This window comes from Antechinus flavipes, chromosome 4 (assembly GCF_016432865.1).
Source record: "Antechinus flavipes isolate AdamAnt ecotype Samford, QLD, Australia chromosome 4, AdamAnt_v2, whole genome shotgun sequence".
Taxonomy (NCBI): Eukaryota; Metazoa; Chordata; class Mammalia; order Dasyuromorphia; family Dasyuridae; genus Antechinus; species Antechinus flavipes.
This window is the reverse complement of record NC_067401.1, coordinates 409715035-409734243: the sequence shown is the minus strand read 5'-3', so window position 1 is coordinate 409734243 and position 19209 is coordinate 409715035. Positions and strand designations below refer to the sequence as shown.

Sequence of the window (19209 nt, the reverse complement as noted above, 5' to 3'; positions counted from 1 at the left end):
GTGGAATATATATATATTGAAATACTATAGTTCTATTCGAAATGATGAGCAGGTGTATTTCAGAAAAACCTGGAAAGATTTACATGAACTGATGCTGAGTGAAGTGAGCAGGATGTGAGAACATTGTACAGAGTAACAACAACACTGTGTGATGATCAACCATGACAGACTTAGCTCTTTTCAGCAATACACAATGATTCAAGAAAATTCCTAAAGAGTCACGATAGAAAATGCTATCCACATCCAGAGAAAGAACTATAGCTTCTAAATGCAGATTGAAGCATACTATTTTCATGGTCTCCTCTCCCTTCCCCCAACTTTTCTTCTTTCACAACATAGCTTTATAACATGTTATAATGTTATAAAGAATATACATGCATAATCTATTTCAGAATCCTAGATATCTTGAGGAGATGGGAGGTAAGAGAGAGAATTCTGCAACTGTAAAATATTATAAAAATGAATGGTAAAAACTATCTTTACACATAATTTTAAAAGGAAAAAAGTAAGAATGGAAACCTTCATATCTATTTTACCCATAACCTAGCTGTAGTTTTAATCTGTGCAGTTAAAATTTAAACCCCAAATATAGTGTTTTACTCATGTTAAACTTCCATATAAAATCCTAAAGGAGTACAAGATTCAAGTATATATTTGAGTCATAAAAGAAAGGAGTAAGATATGTTAAGTGTAATTTGAGTATAAATTTCAAGAATTAAAAAATATTTTATTGTGACCTAATTGTTAGAAAGTTGACATATCACATACAGTATATGGTTGGCTTCTATCTACTATCACAATATTTTATCTGCTCTAACACACTGTTTCTTACAATAGCAGTGGGGAGGTGCAATGGATAAAGTGCTGGGCTTGGAGTCAGAAGGACTCCTTCCTAAGGTTCAAGTTCTGCTTTAGACACTTCCTTCCTGTATGACAGGGCAAGTCACTCATGCCTTTTTGCCTCAGTTTCATGTGAGAAATGAGCTGGGAAAGGAACCATTACAGGATCTTTGTGAAGAAAGCCCCAAATGGAGACATGAAGAGTTGAACATGACTTAACACACATACCTATTTCTCCCCTGAGTTGATGACAACAATTTATTTTCCCATTAAATAAAAAAAATTCAGAAGAAAACCTTAAATATCAATGAATTTATCAATACCTCAATTCAAATTTTCTTACCTGTTTAATTTCATTTTTGGATTAAAGTAGGAATCTGTTTTCTGAGGTGTAGAATAGTTAGGAAGAACTTGTATGTCAGTGTCTGCTTCTTTCAACACTTCCCGGGATAGTTTAGCAGCAGAGGCTAAAAAAAAAAAAAAAGATTTCTAAGGACTCATGGCTTCAATGTAGAATGTGCAAGACTCTAACAATTTCAGAGGGACAACCTCTCCATACTAATGTGTCATCAAGCACTTTAAACTTTACAAAGTGCTTTTTTCATTACATGCCAGTGAAGGAGGTAGGTAGTGCAACTGTTAGAATCTCCATTTTACAGACCACAGAACTAAGGCTTAGAGAAACTAAATGCCTTGATCTGTGGTAGGCAGATCAATGAGTGACAACATCAACACGCTAAAATCAATCAATAAGCTTTTATTAAACCTGTTCTTGTAGAACAGGCCAAGTTCTTTCTTGGGGCATCAATTCTGGGGATGGGGTTTTGGTCAGACATGTTTCATTCCCCTCTGGATTTTGTCACTACCCCATCTCCTTCATTTAGTTCCTTTTTATGTACTGTCTCCCATTGTTAGACTATAAATTCTTTTAGGGCACGGACTGTGCTTTTGTTTATATTTGTATCCTCAAAGCTTAGCAGTCTTAATAAATGTTTGATGCCTATCTATCTACCTGAAATGACTTTAAGATTATAGACAAAAAATTAATATATGCCAAAATTACATACTAAAGTAATATATAGGTATTAAAATTCAACCTAGAAGAGGGCACTAGCAATTAGGAGATCGGGAAAGGCTTTATATAGAAGGTGATGTTTTAAGTGTTTAAAGGAAGGTTTATATGGTGGAAGTGAGGAAGGTGTGTATTCTAGTCAAGGGATGGCCACTGCAAAGGCAAAGAGATGGAAGTGCCATGTGGGAGAAACAAGAGAGACTACTTTGGCTAGAAGGTAGCATGTAGGAGGAGTCTTCACATTTTCTTTTTAACTCTCTACATTTTGGCGTCTGACTTCATGTAACCAAAACTTCCTCTCCAAAATCACCAATAATTTTTTAGCTGCCAAATCAAGTAGTCTTTTCTCAGTCCCTGTTCTCCTCAATCTCACAGTTTTTTCCAGTATTGATCATTATCTTCTGATAGTCTCCTCTCTCCATGTTTTTGGAACACCATTTTCTCTTCCTCTTTCTCAGTTTCATTTAGGACCTCTAACCATAGGCAAGAGTCACAAGGCTCTCTTCTCCTTTTTCTCAAATCTATTTCACCAGATTATCTTATCACCTCCCATAAATTTAATTATCTTTTTGCTGATGACTCTCTAATCTACTTATTCTGTCCAGAGTTTTCTGTTGACCTTTCAACTACCTTTCAGACATCTTGAAATGGATGTCCAGATGATACAAACTCAGTATATCCAAAAACCAATCTCATCTTTCCCCCCGTATTTGCCCCTACCTCTTAACTTCCCTATTAGTCAGAGGTATCACTATCCTCCCAGTCCCCAGGCTTGCAACCTAAGTATCATCCTTAGCTCCTCCACCATCTCTCTCCACTTACATCCAATATCTTGCCAAGGCATGTCAATTTCTTCTTTACAAAATCTGCCTCCTCCTCATCTCTGATCATGTCATCATGTCTTGGTACAGACCTGCATCATGTCCCACCTGGAATACTGCAATAGCTGGCCCACAGGTCTGTCTGCCTTAAATTTCTCTCTATTCCTCCATGCCATTATCAAAGCAGTTTTCCTAAAATACAGGGGTGTGTGTGTATAATATATTATATAATATATATATATATTGTTTTTCAGGGACTCCCTACTGCCTCCAAGATCAAATATAAAATCCTGCTTGGTGTTCAATGCCCTTAAAAACTGTCCCATCATTACTAGTTTTCTTACATCTTTTTCTACATCGTACTCTTTGATGTTCCAGAAGAAAACACTCCACTTCTCAATTCTAAGCATTTTTCTCTAATTGGGTCTGCAATTCTCTAACTCCCTCAATTCTACCTACTCACTTTCCTAGTTTCCTTAAATCCCAACTAAAATCCCATTTTTAAAATAAGAAGCCTTTCTGGAACTCTCCTAGTTTTAATGCTTTTCCTGTGTTAATTATTTCCTATTTATCCTATATAGAGTTTGCTTTTTATATATATATATTATTTGCAGTTTCTTTCAGTAGACTGTAAGCTCTTTGAGGGCAAAAGTTGTCTTTTGCCTCTTTCTGCATGCCTAGCACTTAGCACTGTGCCTGGTACATGGTAGGAACTCAATGTTTACTGACTGATAAATATCACTATAAACACTTCCAGCAGGTAAGCTGAAATCACCTGCCAAATGTTTCAGAATTTATTTACTCTTTCCCAAAGTCTTTATAAATAGATCAGAACCAGGATTATGAGCTCATTAAATCTCATTAGCTATTTCTTTTGTGGTTTTCAATGCCAATGAACAACAATTAAGCATGCTTTTATTGTGAACTAATTTCAATACAAGGTAAGTTGCTATTACACTTTGCTTTAGGGCAAGAGATGTTACTCCTCAAAGATATTACCTATAGGAGTTATATTGTTTATTTGCAATCTTCCACTTCTTTTCTAGGCCAATTTGTAAGTGGTTCTGTCATGTAAGACAAACACTCAGGTTAAGTAATTTTGCATTTGTTACAAGGACAATTTGAGTAAGAGTGCTGCTGTGGAAATCACCTTCCTGAAAGAGTCTGCTGGCTCATGATGAATTTTAGCCTGTATTTCAAAAAAAGTTTTGTTTCAAATGTGAAAATTATAATTTTCCCTATTGTTTAATGATTTGTTAATAGACAAGCTATTCAACTTACCTGCAATATATCTGGATTCAGTTTCTCCTTTGTTCACATGACGTTTAATATGTCCTATCATATCAGTTCTTCGTGTGATTGTTGCTGAACAAATGATACAGTGATAATGGGCCCCCATCTTACTAGATGTCTAAGAACAAAGCAAAATTAATTAAAACACACAATATTAAACCTCCATTAAAGCAACTTGAGTACTTGAAATTGAAATTGGGGACAGAAGTTCTAATAGAAAAATTAATTTTCCCATGTTCCTGTTTTATTTAAACGTGCAACCCCCACATTACTTTTCTGTAGACTTTAGATTTAATTTTGTAATTTATTGTTTCTTTCTTTTAATAAAATTGTATTTTACTTTCTATAAAGATCACTTGTACATTATGGAGATATTGCTATTGGGATTTTACTGAATGCCTTTCAAAAATGTACACTAAATTCATATTCTTTGTGACCTCACATAATTATGTGTTTAGAATATTCTATTCAAGAAAGTAAAAGTAAAAAGTCCTTGGGGTAAGAAAGACAGAGGGTAGAGATCAATTTAGAAGTATTACTACTACATTCAATAGGCCCAGTTGTGTTTGCTATATTAGCTCTCTTGCTAGAAAGATTATTAAATAAATTATTAGTTATTAGACTATTCTATATAAGTTAAGAAATTAATAATTTATTGATTGAGGATTCACTACAAATTAATAAATACAAGTTAAAATGTAATTTATTTATTTTTAGAATAGTTAAACTTTATTTTCAGTTCCAAAATCTCATTCCCTACACTCTTGAAAAGGCAAAAATTACAATATGCTTTATATATATATGAAGTCAATCAAAACATATGTTTCACTCTATACATCAGTATTGATTTAGTCACAAGAACTCTGTAGACAGGATTTTTCAAATTCTTTGGAATTGTGGTGGATCATCTTAATGATTAGTTACTAAGTCTTTCATAGTAGCTTATTTTTAGTTGTTACTATGTAAAACTATTCTAGATCTGCTCATTTCACTTTACATTAGTTAATATTGTCTTTCCAAATTTTTCCAAAACTATCCTATTCCTTATTTTTTTTACAGTACAACAGTATTTCACCATATTCACTGAGTGCCCCCTCAATATCCAATTATTTTCCACCATAAACAGACCTACTATGATCACCTTTGTACAGATAGGTCTTTTTCCTTTTATCTCTTTGGAGATAGACTTAGTAACCATATTATTTGATCAAAGCTTTTAGATATAGTACCAAATTTTTATCCGGGATGACTAGACCAATTCACAGCTCCGACAATAAATTAGTGTGCATATTTTCCTGCATACCCTCCAGTATTTTATTTTATATTTTTCAGTCATCCTACTTAATCTGTTGAGTGTGAGGTGCTACCTCAAGAGCTGTTTTAATATGCAGTTCTATCATTATTATAATGAAGAACATTTTTAGGATAATGGATAGCTTTGATTTCTTCCTCTAAAAACTGTTCATTCATATCTCTTGATAATTTATCAATAGGGGAATAACTTTGGCTCAGTTCTCTATATAATTTGAGAAATTAGAACTTCATTTGACAAATTTACTGCCAAGATCTCCCCCCTTCATTTTCTTCTAATTTTGGCTGCACTAGCTTTGTGTCCTGGCCAGCAGGACCTCGTAATTCGTGGGGTGTCGAGGAAACGACTAAGACCTGCAAGAGAAACGGGCGAGGAGGAGGAGGGAGACTACATTGTGGTGGAAAAAAGTCTCATTGAAAAAAGGAGCTTAGTTATATATGGTTTGACTGCCTGTTTTCTGGGTGGGGGGTTGCAATGTAAAGAGAAGAATGTCAGACCATAGGTGTGGCTGACATCCTGGGGCATATTCGTTATCTAGTTCCGGGGCGGAAATGGGCAATTTCCTGGGACACACTCATTATCTTGTCTCAGGAATTTAGGACGTATTGTTTGTTCACAATAAGGTTTTACCTAACCATAACAGAGTTTATGCACAGGTAGTCACGTTCTTCTTGGCTCTTTGTTTCCTGTCTCCAACAGCTTTGTGTAAAGATTTTCAAATTTTAAGTAATCAAAATTATCCATTTTGCCTCTTGTGAACCTCTTTATTTCTTAGTTATAAACTCTTGCCCATCTATAAATATCTCACATAGTATCATCCTTTTTATCTAAATCACACAACCATTTTAAGCTTAACTCAGGGTGTTAAGATGTTGGTTTATGCCTAGTTTCTGCCAGACTACTTTCCAGTTTTCCCCATAGTTTCTGTGGAATAGTGAGTTGTCATCTCAATACTTGAGATTACAGATTTATCAAACACTAGCTTATTTATTTCTGTATGTTGTACAACTATACTCTTCCACTGATTAACCACTCCTTTTCTCTTTCAATATCAAACTACTTGGTTGATCACAGTTTTGTAGTACAGTTTGAAGTCTGGAACTGCTAGACCCCCCTTCATTTACCTTCCCCTATTTCCCACTCTACTGATTCCCTTGCTGATTTGTTCTCCTAGATGAATTTTGTTTTTATTTTTCTTAGCTCTAAAGTCATTCTTTGGTAGTTTGATTGGTATGATATTGGACTAAACAATTATATTAAGTATTGTTATTTTTACTAAAACAAATTTATTAAAGTATTATTATTTTTACTACATTGGCTTAGCATGTCCACGAGCAATTATTATTTCTCCAACTACTTAGATCTTATTTGCGGAAGAGTGTTTTGTAATTGTGCTTTTAGAAGTTCCTGTGTCTTTTGGCAGGAAGACTCCCAAGTATGAAATAATATATGCAGTTATTTTAAATGGAATTTCTATCTTTTCTTGACAGATTTTGTTGGTAATATTATTTAGGAATGCTGATATTTATTTGGGTTTACTTTATATCCTGCAATGCTGATGAGTTGTTAATTATTTAACTAATTTTCAGTTGACTCTCTAGAGTTCTTTAAGATATATTGTTTAACATTTTGTACACAAAAAAGGCTCAACTCCTATAATATTAGTGACAAAAATTTCACCAAGATTTCAAAAAAGAATTTAAAAAATTAAATCACTTCCTTTTGTATAATTAAATATAAAAGGGAAATAAAACTAACTCTAAAGAGTTAGAAAATTAACTTACATTCAAAATCTTAAAAAAAGAAAAATACATTTTCCTTTACATTCGTAATAGTTAACTACTAGACGGATTTTTTAAGTTACTTAAAAAAATAACAACAGCTTTTTATTTTTTAAAACATATGCAAAGATAGTTTTCAGCATTCACCCCCTGCAAAACCTTGTGCTTCAAATTTTTCTCCTTCCCCTCTCCCAGAGATAACAGGAAATCCAAAATAGGTTAAACATGTGCAATTCTTTTAAACATATTTCCACATTTATCATGCTGTGCAAGAAAAATCAGATCAATAAGGGGAGGGGGGAAAACAAGAAAGAAAAAACCAAGCAAGCAAGCAAACAACAAAGATGAAAATACTATGTTATAACCCACATTCAGTCCCCTCAGTCCTCAATATGGATACAGATGGCTCTCTATCATGACAAGTTTATTGGAATTGGCCTGAGTCATCTCATTGTTGAAAAGAGCTATATCTATCAGAGTCAATCATCACATACACTCTTGTTGCTGCTGTGTATAATGTTCTCTTGGTTCTTAGCATTAAATCATGTAAGTACTAGACTGTTTTTTAATTTAAAGCAGTGTGGGTTCAAGACTCTCCTTTATCACATCCTACTTTTATGTTATCTTGAGCAAGTCATTAAACTTCTCAGTGCTATAATAGGCTAGAGGATTCAAACTTAAATAAAAATAGTTCAAATAAAATTGCAGAGGGCATATGGACTTAGAAAACCAATTACCATTTTCTATGCTGTATTGCATTTTTATTTATTTTGCTAACCATTTCATGATTACATTTTTTTTTCCCTTGAGGCAACTGGGGTTAAATGACTTGCCTAGGATCATACAGCCAGGAAGTATTAAGTGTATTGAGACCAGATTTGAACTAAGGTCCTCCTGACTTCAGGACTGGTGCTCTATCCACTGTGCCACTTAGCTGCCCCCACAATTACATTTTAATATAATTAGAACATAAGTTCCACTCTAGGCAACTATCTAAGACGATAAGTTGCACTGCAGATGCTGACCTCAATTAGTAAGATGAAATTTCCTCACCTGGGAATTTCATTGAGATCACAGGTCTAGTCCCCATTTCTATTCCTAATTTTTATTTTATATGTAGAGGATATATGTATAATGTAAAAAACCTAAACAGTGATGATAATAGCTTGTTCTTTTCTTTTAAATTATGCCCATTACAATGCTATGAATTAAGGGGAAGCAAGACTTCAAAGACCTATGTCTTAGACATAGAATAGGAAAAGTCAACTATGAAATATGAAGCTTGATATTTTTAACTTTAGGGAAGGGAAAAAAAAATCTTAATTACTATAACAAAACAAGTTTTATTATTTTCTTAAAAAGTTCATTACCTGGTCTCCAATGAGGTTTGGTTTTACTGGTCGACAAGGTAAATGACAGATGCACATCCTATAACCTAAAAAGGAGAATGGTCTTCAAATAAATGTCATATACATCACTTTTTTCTTTTTTTTCTTCTTTTGCTGAAGCAATTGGCATTAAGCGATTCGCCCAGTGTCAGACAGCTGGGAAGTGTTAAGTACCTGAGATCAGATTTAACTCAGGCCCTCCTGACTTCAGGACTGGTGCTCTTTCCACTGTACCACCTAGCTGCCCCATGTCACTTTTTTCAAAAGAACTGTCTTAAGATATTCTTCAAACCAATGTACTCAGAATTCCTTAGTAGTTTGAATGATAGTTTCATGGGTTGACAAGGGTAAGGAAAATGAATCTATATCACTTGCTAAATCAGCCTTCTAGTAATGTGATCTTCAAATTTATCTAGGTTGTAACTTTGTATTACAAGCATACAATCGGTTGGTGAGCAAATGCATGAGGCCCTTTTAAAACCTACTAGAGTTAAGTGTTATGCTGCCATGTGCCTTGGGGAACCCAGTGTTACCTCCGTATCATAATTAGATCAGGAATTTAGTTAGGGTGTCCACCATGTATGTGAAATTCTAGCCCAAATGTTCATCTACATAGAAAAAGGTAATAGTAAATTTACTAATTATGTTTACATTTATAGCATTAATTAAATTAGTTTCTTTTTGCATTGTGTGCTGGAGAAAGCAGAATACAATCACGACATGATTTTTGATCCTGGCCCTGCTACCAATTAGTAGGTGGCTGCAAGAAAGCTATAATCCTCCCTGGGTTTCAGCTTCCTTAACTCTAATCTGCTTTGCCCACTTTATTGGAAATGTTCTCAAAAGTAAAATTCTTTATCATTCTTCATAGTTCTGTACTATCTGATGCTGTTAAACTATCCTTCACTCCTTCTTGAAACCCCTTCCTTCTTTGGTACAGAACTGTAATAGTTATTCTACTTCTTTTGAAGACTTTTTTGGGGATCTACTTGCTCTTCTTCTACTTCTGGATCCTAATGAATACAATTCCCCAACAGCCAATCTTTATTCTTTTAAAAATGTGTATTCTTTCTCTTCTGCTATCTATTTTCTACTATCTCTTCTGTTTCTATGGTTTTGATTATGAATGGTATGGAAATGTCTTCTAAAGCTTCATCTTCAATTCCAACTTCTTTATTGAGCTCCAGTTCTATATTTCTAATTATCCATTAGACATCTACACATGGATAGCCTTAAAATATCTCAAATTGAATATGTCTAAAACCAAGCTCCATCATTTCCCTCCCAAGTGGCTCTTTTTCAGGCCTTTCTTATTTCTGTTCTGTTGATGACCAAGCTATTCTTACAATTATCATCATTTTTAAGTCTACTTTCTACTATTCTAAAGAAAGAAGCCACTCATTTGACTACCATTACAAAGTCATTGCTTATGTGAAGCATGAAAAAATGGCTAAACAAATAAAGTTAGCTAGCTTAAGCAAGCTTAAAAATAAACAGCTTAATGCCATTTAAAAGAATTTTATTGTCTGTAATGACCACGTATTTAAAATCAGCCGGAGTCAGGAATTCAGGTTAAGGGGAAAATCTTCAATATTTATTGAAGTGAAGAGGTGAATAAAGATTGCAATAGCAAATATAGGCAAGAAAGATTGCGATAGCAAATATAGGCAGTTGCGACAGGAAGCCAGCTAAGAGAGAGAGGCGCGAGTCAAACCAACCGTGGCAATGGCAATCCCAAAAGTCTCTCCTCCCCTTCATTTTCCACTCCCCTGCCTCCACCCACCAAAATCGTCATTTCCTATACAACACATCAGGACTTGCACAAAGAGTGAGTGGGGGCCATTCTTTCTCCAAGCTTATATATTAATAGAGTATGGTCCAATTACTATTTAGCCTCATGTGCTTGGGACCTCAGTGTATCAACTCAAGCCTCAGCCCATTACAATTGTCTTTATTGTCTTAATTTTTGTTTTATTGTCTTAAAACTTAAAAATATTCTCAGTTCATTAGTTCTTACTTGACAAGTAAGTGACTGTTTTCATTCTAACCTAAAACAGCATGCTTTTCTTCCTAAGGGGTTTTTATCATTTTGATTGGGCAAATCATACCAAATTAGAGTTAACTAAATTGGAAGGAAACTCAAGAGATCACAATCACAATCTCAGGTTGGAATGACTTTACAAGTTTTATAGGAATGGCTTCTATATCCCTAAGTAATCATCTAGTTTCTGAAGACCTTAAGTGATGGAAAATGATACTTCCTGAAGTAGCCCTTTTCATTTTCACACAGCTTTATTTGGCAGATCATATGGTTTAATTTTTACTTTGTACATGAGGAAACAGAGGTCCACAGATTGAATGACAATCAAGATCCATAGCTAGTAACAGACTGGGACTAAATTCAAGTCTCCTAATTTGTGCCCACAGTATTATCTTCCTTGTAACCAAAAAGTGTATAAACACTTGTCTTGCTTTTATGACATTTACTCTAATTCATATGCACCAAAATTCAATTTGATAAAAAATAAAAATTATATTTTCCTTAAGAACAACCTAGACTTCTTTACTGAAAATTAACAAACAACTAAGATGCTAACACATTTAAAATTACACATATTTAGGCACTGAGCTATTTGAGACTAAACTGGTAGGCCAAAAATGTTAGAAATAATAGCTGCTAAGTTATTATGGAAGGATCTAATTAAAACAGTATCCCTCTTACTCACCAAAAAATTCCAACAATAATAAAAACAAACCAGAAGTCTGTAAGAAATGGAAACTGCCAAGTTCCAAATGGATATGAAAGTGGTATGAAACTGTCAACAAACCAACAGCGTGTAAACCTGTATTTTTCATATTTTTTCATAAATTTTTCATTTATTACTTAGTCTTAAGTGACAAAAAAGCCGCAGAAGCTTTATCTTGAAAATACTTAATTAAAAATAAATGTGTCATCCCCCTTTCCCCCCCAAATACAGTGCATATTATACTCTATTCATTAAATATCTTACCTTCAAATTCAACAGAAACTTTCCAGTGCAAATTCTGAAGATGACGATGAAGTTTATGGCTATAACAAGCTTTAAATTTTTCCTCAGGGCATAATGGACAAAGTTTTTTACCAGCTAAAAAGAAAAAGACATTTAAAAAAGGAAATAAACCAGTTATTAAAGAATAAAACCATGCTACAATTCAGTTAAAACTCTCTTTAACCCCAAGTAACAGCTTAAATTTTTTGTGATAACCTCATCATTGGGGTTCTTGGCAGTTGTCACGCGATATCCTACAACCTCCTTTTTAGGACCACTGATTTTTAGCAGTCTTTACTATATCTTCCATATCTAGCTAATATTTTTGGTTCCACCAGTGAAGGAATGACACTTGTGGTATCTTACATAAATTCCTCATATGATGACTGTCTGCAGGTAAGTTATTGTGGGGATCACTTCTTAAATCTCTTAGTTGAGCTTATAAGGAGTAGCAATTCCCTCATATAAACAGAACAGCAAGACAGAAGGAGCACAAGTAATTATTATGATATTTCTCTCCTCTTTTAGCAATAATGGATACCCTGCTAGACAAAGAAAGAATATCCTCAAGCAAAATAAACTGTGATAGTAATAAAAAAAATTATTAAGCCAGGTACTGGGGATTTGATGATTAAAAAAAAAAAAAAAAAATGAAACCATTCCTGTTTCCGAGGATATTACATTTCTTATTAGGGGAGACTACAAGTACATATATTACACATATAAGCCATACAGAATAAATTCTGAACAAATACCAGTTGATTAGAAAAGTGAAATAATTAGGAGGATCAGGAAAGGCTTCATGTTGAAAGTGACACATGAAGTATTCCCTGAAGGTAGAGAAGCAGTCTATGAAGGGGAAGGAGGTAAGAAGGCATTGGAGATATTTAGTCCAGAGGCAAGGAGATAAGACAGGGAGTGTCAGGGGAGTTAAGAAAAAGAAAGGGCACTTGGATGATCTATTGAAGGTGAGGAGTATCACAACAACTATGGAAACATAGGTGGGGGCAAGGTGGTAAAAAGCTTTAAAAACTAATCAGAGAAATTTCTATTTGACTGCAGGAACAATAAGAAATCCCTAGAATTTATTGACTAAGGAACACCACTGGTTAGCTGTGCATGTTAGCAGCATATACAAGATAGCTTAGATTAGGGAGGCTTGGAACAAGGGTCCCAATTAGAAAGTCACTGCAATTGACGAGGTTTAGATTTGGGGTACCCAAATGAAATTAGGGTCCTGGTGATCAGGGAGTCTAGGGAATTTACAGACCTGAAAACCTAGATTGATAAAAGAGGTTTATTATGGGGATTGGAAGTAAGGTTAAAGTATAGTTAAGGAAATAGGTAAGAATAAAGAGGCACTGGAAACAATATTCCAGTGGGCAGAGACCCTTGGGGTTGAAACCTCTACAAAGAGAGGTTTTTTATAATAGGGGGTTTTGGCTATAAGCTGAAGGGGGCTCGTGGGTGGAGTCCCAGGTTGGCTCCTTGCTGGGTTTCAGCTAGGGTTCGAATTTGAATTGAATTCAATGGGTTTCAGGACTGAGCTGACCCCACCCAGATAACAAAGATGGAAACTGTTTGTGCTTGGGGTAGAGTTCCCTCACTGAGGCAGAGTCGAAGGAGGTTTTCTCCTTTAAGAATTTTCAGTTTTGGGGTTCCCTCTTCATTCCCCGCTCAAGCAGTCAAAACTTAAATTCATTTAAAGAAAAAAGACTTGGGGCAGTGTCCCTTATTGAGAGAGAATTGAAGGAGAGTTTCTCCTTCAAGGATTTCCAGAGTTCCGGACTCTCCTCTTCACAATGAAGCCTAGAACTAAGGTTAGGCTATATAAGGAAAGAGGGATCAGGGTGAGAAGTTGAGATAATTGGCAAAGGTAAAAATGGCATCTGATTGGAAAACATAGGGCAAGAGAAATACTAAGAAATAGTTTGTCCCTGTGATGGAAATAGAGAAGTTGGGAAGGTGGTGGATTTTGAAGGAAAGGTAACAAGTTCTGCTTTGCACATATTAAGTTAGAGATGAATCTGAGATCTCTAGTTTGAAATGTTGACCAAGCAGTTGGATGTGAAATTTAATTTTGGGGAGACAATGATAGAGGGTTCATCATACAGCCTTAGGGAATCCATGAATGGGGGCAAGGTGGGATAAGGATGATTAGCTAGCAAGAGAAACTAAGAAGCAAGGGACAGACAGTTATTTTAAAAGAACCACAAGAGAGTAGCATCACAAAATCCAGAAGAGAATAGTCAATATCATCAAGGCAGCTCAGAGGTTAAGAAGAAAACTGAAAAAAGATCATAAAGTTTGCTGATTAATAGATAGTATCTTTGGAGAAAACAATTTCCATTGAGTGATGATGTCAGAATGTAAAGGGCTGAGAATGGAGAAGGAAAAGATGTAGGATGGTAACAGGAGGGATTATTTGGGTGTAATTTTGGGGATGGGGCATATGATAATGCCAATAACACAATTATTGTTGGTTATAAGCCTCAGCAATATGCCTAGATCCATACTGTACCTAGAATAGTAGCAAATGAAAAGCTAAAACCCTTTACCTGGGTTATATTAGTACTACATAATTTGCATTTTAAACAATGTTTTTGCATCTAATGGGAAAAATAGATATAGTATTATATACATATATATATAAATATATAGTAGTATTCAAAAACTAATTGTATATGTTTTAATATGTGTGTGTGTGTGTGTGTGTGTGTGTGTATACACACAGACCTGGAGACCTGGAATAGAGACTGGATCTAAAATTACATTGGCATAAGGAACTCTCAGGAGAGGAGAGTCCTCCTACCAATGCAGGTCATAACTTTTTTTTTCCGATTTAAAGAGTCTTAGTTGCCTCGAGCAATGGTATTAAACTCAAGGCTTCTCAAACAGATTAAAATTTAATTGGAAAATATTTAACAAAATAAATAAAAATAAAACTGAACATAGATAATGTTTATATAGTTTTCTAAGTCAATAATGTGTAGTCTGCATGGATTCTTGTTTGATTTAGTGACCCTTTTCTGCTTGATTAGATGTGGCTAACCTAGAGCACTAAGGATTAGGTGATTTGGCCAGGGTCATGCAGCCAACTACATGTCACAGATAGGAATGGGAACTCAGAATCTGTTAACAAAGCCAAGAAAACCTATCTACTCCACAATGCCTCTCCCCAATATGTGTATGTGTTTATGTCTGTGTGTGTGTGTGTGTGTGTGTGTCTGTCTCCATATATTTACATATGCATATTATATAGCCTCTTGCAGATATACACATGTATGCACACATAAACACATATGAATACAGATAAAATATTTGAAGTGTGTATCTTACTTCCAAAAGCACCTAAATTGATTTGCAAGGTAACACTACACAACAGTATAATTAAGGGTAAAAAAGAACAGAGTCTAACTTAAAGAAGTTAAAAAAAATGATGTTACCAGACACCTGAACTAAAATCTGGATAACTACAACTTGGGTATTGAATCTGGCTGCAAGTTTTTTGGTGGCTACGTAGAAAAGAGGAACATTCAATCATAGAGTTTTCATCTTAATTAGAAGCAGAAATTTTTCCAGAACTAATCCCCAACAAGAATTTATTTAAGGGACAAAGAGTAATTTTCAACTACAGCTTTATCAAAGACACAGAAATCTTGAAAAGATGATTCTCATATGGAACTTTTATAAGGCAAAGGACATAAAACTAGATCTCAATTCAGTGAATGTTTTTGTATGCTTATCGATAAATAGGAAGGTGAAAAGAAGCTGAAAAAATAATAGTCCAGGGTTTTCATTTTCTGATTTAACAACATATGATAATAAGTTAGAGAATCAAAATGAATGATTAACATGGCAATTAGATTCTCTCTCTCTCAATTAGTGGGTCACCTAAGGAAGAATAGATAACGGATCAAAGTCAATTAATAACTGAATTATTTAGCAGAAACCTAAAAGCACAGGTAATATTTAAAGAACTACTGCTTAATATTTTAATTTTCATTTTTTTCTAGAAATAATGTAAAAAGACAAGCTATATTACTGCTTTTAAAAGTTACTTTAAAATAAATATTTGAAACTCAACAAAAGGGAAGAGATCATGTATAATTTAGTACAAATTGGATGAACTAGCATATCACTTCCAAATTCTTGCTACTTGTTATGAGTTGATGTGTGATCTGGAAATTTAATTTTTATTTAGATTGATATTGATGTGAGAAAAGCTAAGAAAGGGTAACGTTTCAAATAAGATCATTGCAAAGCCCTTCCTACTGTGCCCACCACATGAGAAGCTCCATATAACTGCTACAAACATTAAATGTTATAAAAATAAAAAGCATTTTTAAATATTCTTATTTGATAGCAGGTAGGACAAATGCTCAATTTAATTCTTCCTTTCTTGTCTACAATAAAACAAAAGCTGGACCTAAACCTTAGGACTTGGAAACCATTCTTCTTAATTGTTATAGGGAATTCCTTCTTTAACAACATAATTTTTATTAGAATATGGAAATTTTTTTGAATGGTTCCCTGTTCTATCACTTTTACCTATAAATGATCTAGAACCACAGGTGTCAAACTCCTTGAATGAAATTAAAATGTAAATGGGAAATGTTTAATACAAAAGACAATTCTAATTTGTGTTTTTCTAAGTCAATATGTGGTTTCAGAAAACATCTATTTTTTCCTTTCCTTTTAAAAAAAATTTTTATTAAAACTTTTTATTTTTCACAACATATATGTGGACAATTCTTCAACATTAGCCCTTGAAAAACCCTGTGTTCCAATTTTCTCTCCTTTCCCTCATACCTTCCCCTAGATGATAAGTAGTCCAATATATGTTAAACATGGTAGAACTATGTTAAATTCAAGGAACATTTGTATTTCGGTCTGCCTTCACAGACCTAGGTTCTGTTAAAAGTACTTCCTATTTTAAGGATCAAATTAGCTGTTCCCTCACAGTCATGTATAGTATTGAACATTCCTCAAATCCTGGCTCTGGGATCATGTGACTCTGAACAAGTCACTCTACATTTCCTGGCCTTAGTTCCATACATGTAAAGGTAGGGATTGATGGCTTCTAAGGTTCTTTCTCATTCTAAATTTATGATCTAGGTTTCTGGTTTTTTGAAACATCTCTCAGATTCACCCCTTCCTATTTTCAATACTATCACCTTTGTTCAATGAAATCATAATACAGCTATTCTTTTTTCCAGTCTCTCTATTTTAATTCAGTATACATGCTACTGCTAATTTTTCTAAATGTGCTTTTTAGTTGACCACTTTTCCACTTAAAATTCTAGAATGGCTTCTTCAATTAAGTTTAAACTCCTAAGCGTGGTAAGCCCTTCGTAATTTGATGCCAAAACACTTAACTAGATTTCTTTTCCGCTACTTCCAGTAAATACCTTCCACTTCAAGAAGGATAGTTTCCTTCCTATCCTCATACTTTGCATATTACTACCTCTGCCCTTTTATTCTAGCTATTCTCTTACCTGAAATGCCCTCCTTTTTCCCTTAAGGAGAACTCTCCATTAAGCCTTCTCTACCTACTTTGATTTCTTTTGAATTACTGAAATTATATGCAGTAAACACAGTTTAGCATTTAGTTATTTTAATTGAGGGAATCAATCTTTCTTCTCTAGATTAAAATCTTCTCATAGATGGGTATGGTGTTTTATAATTAAGTATAAAAAAGTGCCTAAGTATAAAGTTATAGAAGACTGATATAGCCATTATCATCCTTGTAACACTAGCATTATAAGGTGGTTTTATTATATCCTAGGTTAAGGCCATTACACTTTTTAAAAATCATGAGCTATAACTATACTGAGAGCTAACATGAAACAGTGAGAATCAGGCCTGAGAATCAGGCAACAGCAGAATGTGAGTCATTGTTTTAAAACTAGCCGAGTGATTGAGAACAGGAATTTGGCCTGAGCCTTAATTTCTTCAGATGTAAAATAATAAAAGAAAAATTTCCCATCACTAGAGAAAGCCAGGACAGTTTTTAAGTGATAAAAATAAAAACACTTGTCTCAGAGAGAAGTAAACTGGCAAATCATATTAGAATCAATATTTAACTGAAATAACAAAAAGAAAAACAAGATTTAAAATTTGTCAGATTTATTGTAAAATAGGAAAAATTAAAAAAAAATTTCAATTTTTTCCAAATTAATTTAAAATAAAAACATCATTTCCAATGTAACACTCATTTATAACTTAAGCATCATCAAAAATTTTTGCAAAAGATTCTAAAAATTTTTGTTTCATTTGCAGGCATGGAATTTTTTTTTTTAATTTCCTTACACAGATACAAAGAGAAGCCTACAAACACGATTTTAAAAAACAAAAATAAAAAAAAAAAACACAAGAAAATGAAATAGAATGTAAGAATACTAAAAAGCACTATCAGCCTCGATGATAATTCTTTTTATTCTTTCCTGTATGCCACTATGTGATGTGGCAATCTTTAAAATTACCCCTTAATACAGAAGAAAAAAAAAAGAGCCTCAAAAGTAATAAAGCAATCAAAATGACCCAGAAGCATGAAAGAGAAACGGGGCAGGGAATACTGCCCTATTTTTGATGGTTCACAGACTTTTATTTCACTAGCTAAATTATTTCAAAGACACAATTCTGTTTTGTCTTCAGTTTTCAGGGACTATAGGGTAGTGTTTTACTATACTTTTTGACTCCCAGAAAATGCTAGCATGAGCTGTAATATCTAAAAGCTGGAACAAGACTGCTTAAATAAAGACTGTAGTTCAAGCATAGATTGCAAATTAATGAATTAATTTTTCCATATTTTGAAAAAATAAGAGATTGTTAGTATGTGTTATTTCTTTAAAAAGTTAGATAACTTGTTATTTTTGCTCATGTGTAATTAGAAACATATGCAACAAATAAAATATAATGTAGCCTATATGAGTGTAGAGTTGGTTTTGGAGTCAGTAAGCCCTGGCTTAAAAGTCCCCCTTTTGACACAAACTGCCTGTATGGCTCTGGGCAAATCACTTCACTCTATGAGATGTAAATCAAGAGCCAAACTGCATCAGTAGAAGACATTACTTACTGTGAGTTAACTGCACAGAAAAAAAAAAAAAATAGCTTTCAAACAAACAAAAAAAAAAAAAAAGAAAAAGAAAAAGAAAAAGGGAAAAAAGAAAGAAAAAAAGAAAAGCAAAGCTCAAGGCTCACAACAAATTTCAAAATTTAAGTTTTATTCTCATCAAGATTCTAAAATGCATTTCCTTGTGTTCTCCACAAATTGCAAACTAAGGCATGTTAATTTCTGTCCTCTTACAGAAAGAATATAATTTAAGGACACAATGTAAATTAGTGAGTTAATTTATTTTCTTAGAAAGTAGTTAACTAATCTTTTGATATCAAATGGAAAAATGTTATTAGCATATACAAGTAAAATCTTATTATAATCACTATTATGAAGTATGAAGTATTTGATAAAAACTGGGGAATTTCCATGTTCCTACAAATGATTTTTGTTAATTCACAACAAGGAATTCCCTATTACAAATTCTTTGTTGGTTTCAGCTTCTGTAATATGCTACATAGAAAAAGTACCTGGGGGGTTGCTAATTGGTGCATTGGATAGAGCATCAGCCCTGAAGTCAGGAGGAAAGTTCAAATGTGACCTCAGACATTTAACA

The 19209-nt window shown here is 33.8% G+C and overlaps 1 protein-coding gene across 2 annotated transcripts in view; it reads right to left on the bottom strand.

The window, feature by feature from the left end:
• The window catches only part of TRMT1L (tRNA methyltransferase 1 like), a 46219-nt gene that overhangs the window by 17863 nt on the left and 9147 nt on the right, over positions 1-19209 (bottom strand). For both annotated transcript variants that reach the window (XM_051998779.1, XM_051998780.1), the window contains exons 4-7: positions 11519-11632; positions 8490-8554; positions 4015-4144; positions 1184-1307 (exon numbers count right to left, since the gene is read on the bottom strand). In XM_051998779.1, coding sequence (XP_051854739.1) covers positions 1184-1307; positions 4015-4144; positions 8490-8554; positions 11519-11632 — 433 coding nt within the window. The remainder of the gene's footprint in view (positions 1-1183; positions 1308-4014; positions 4145-8489; positions 8555-11518; positions 11633-19209) is intronic.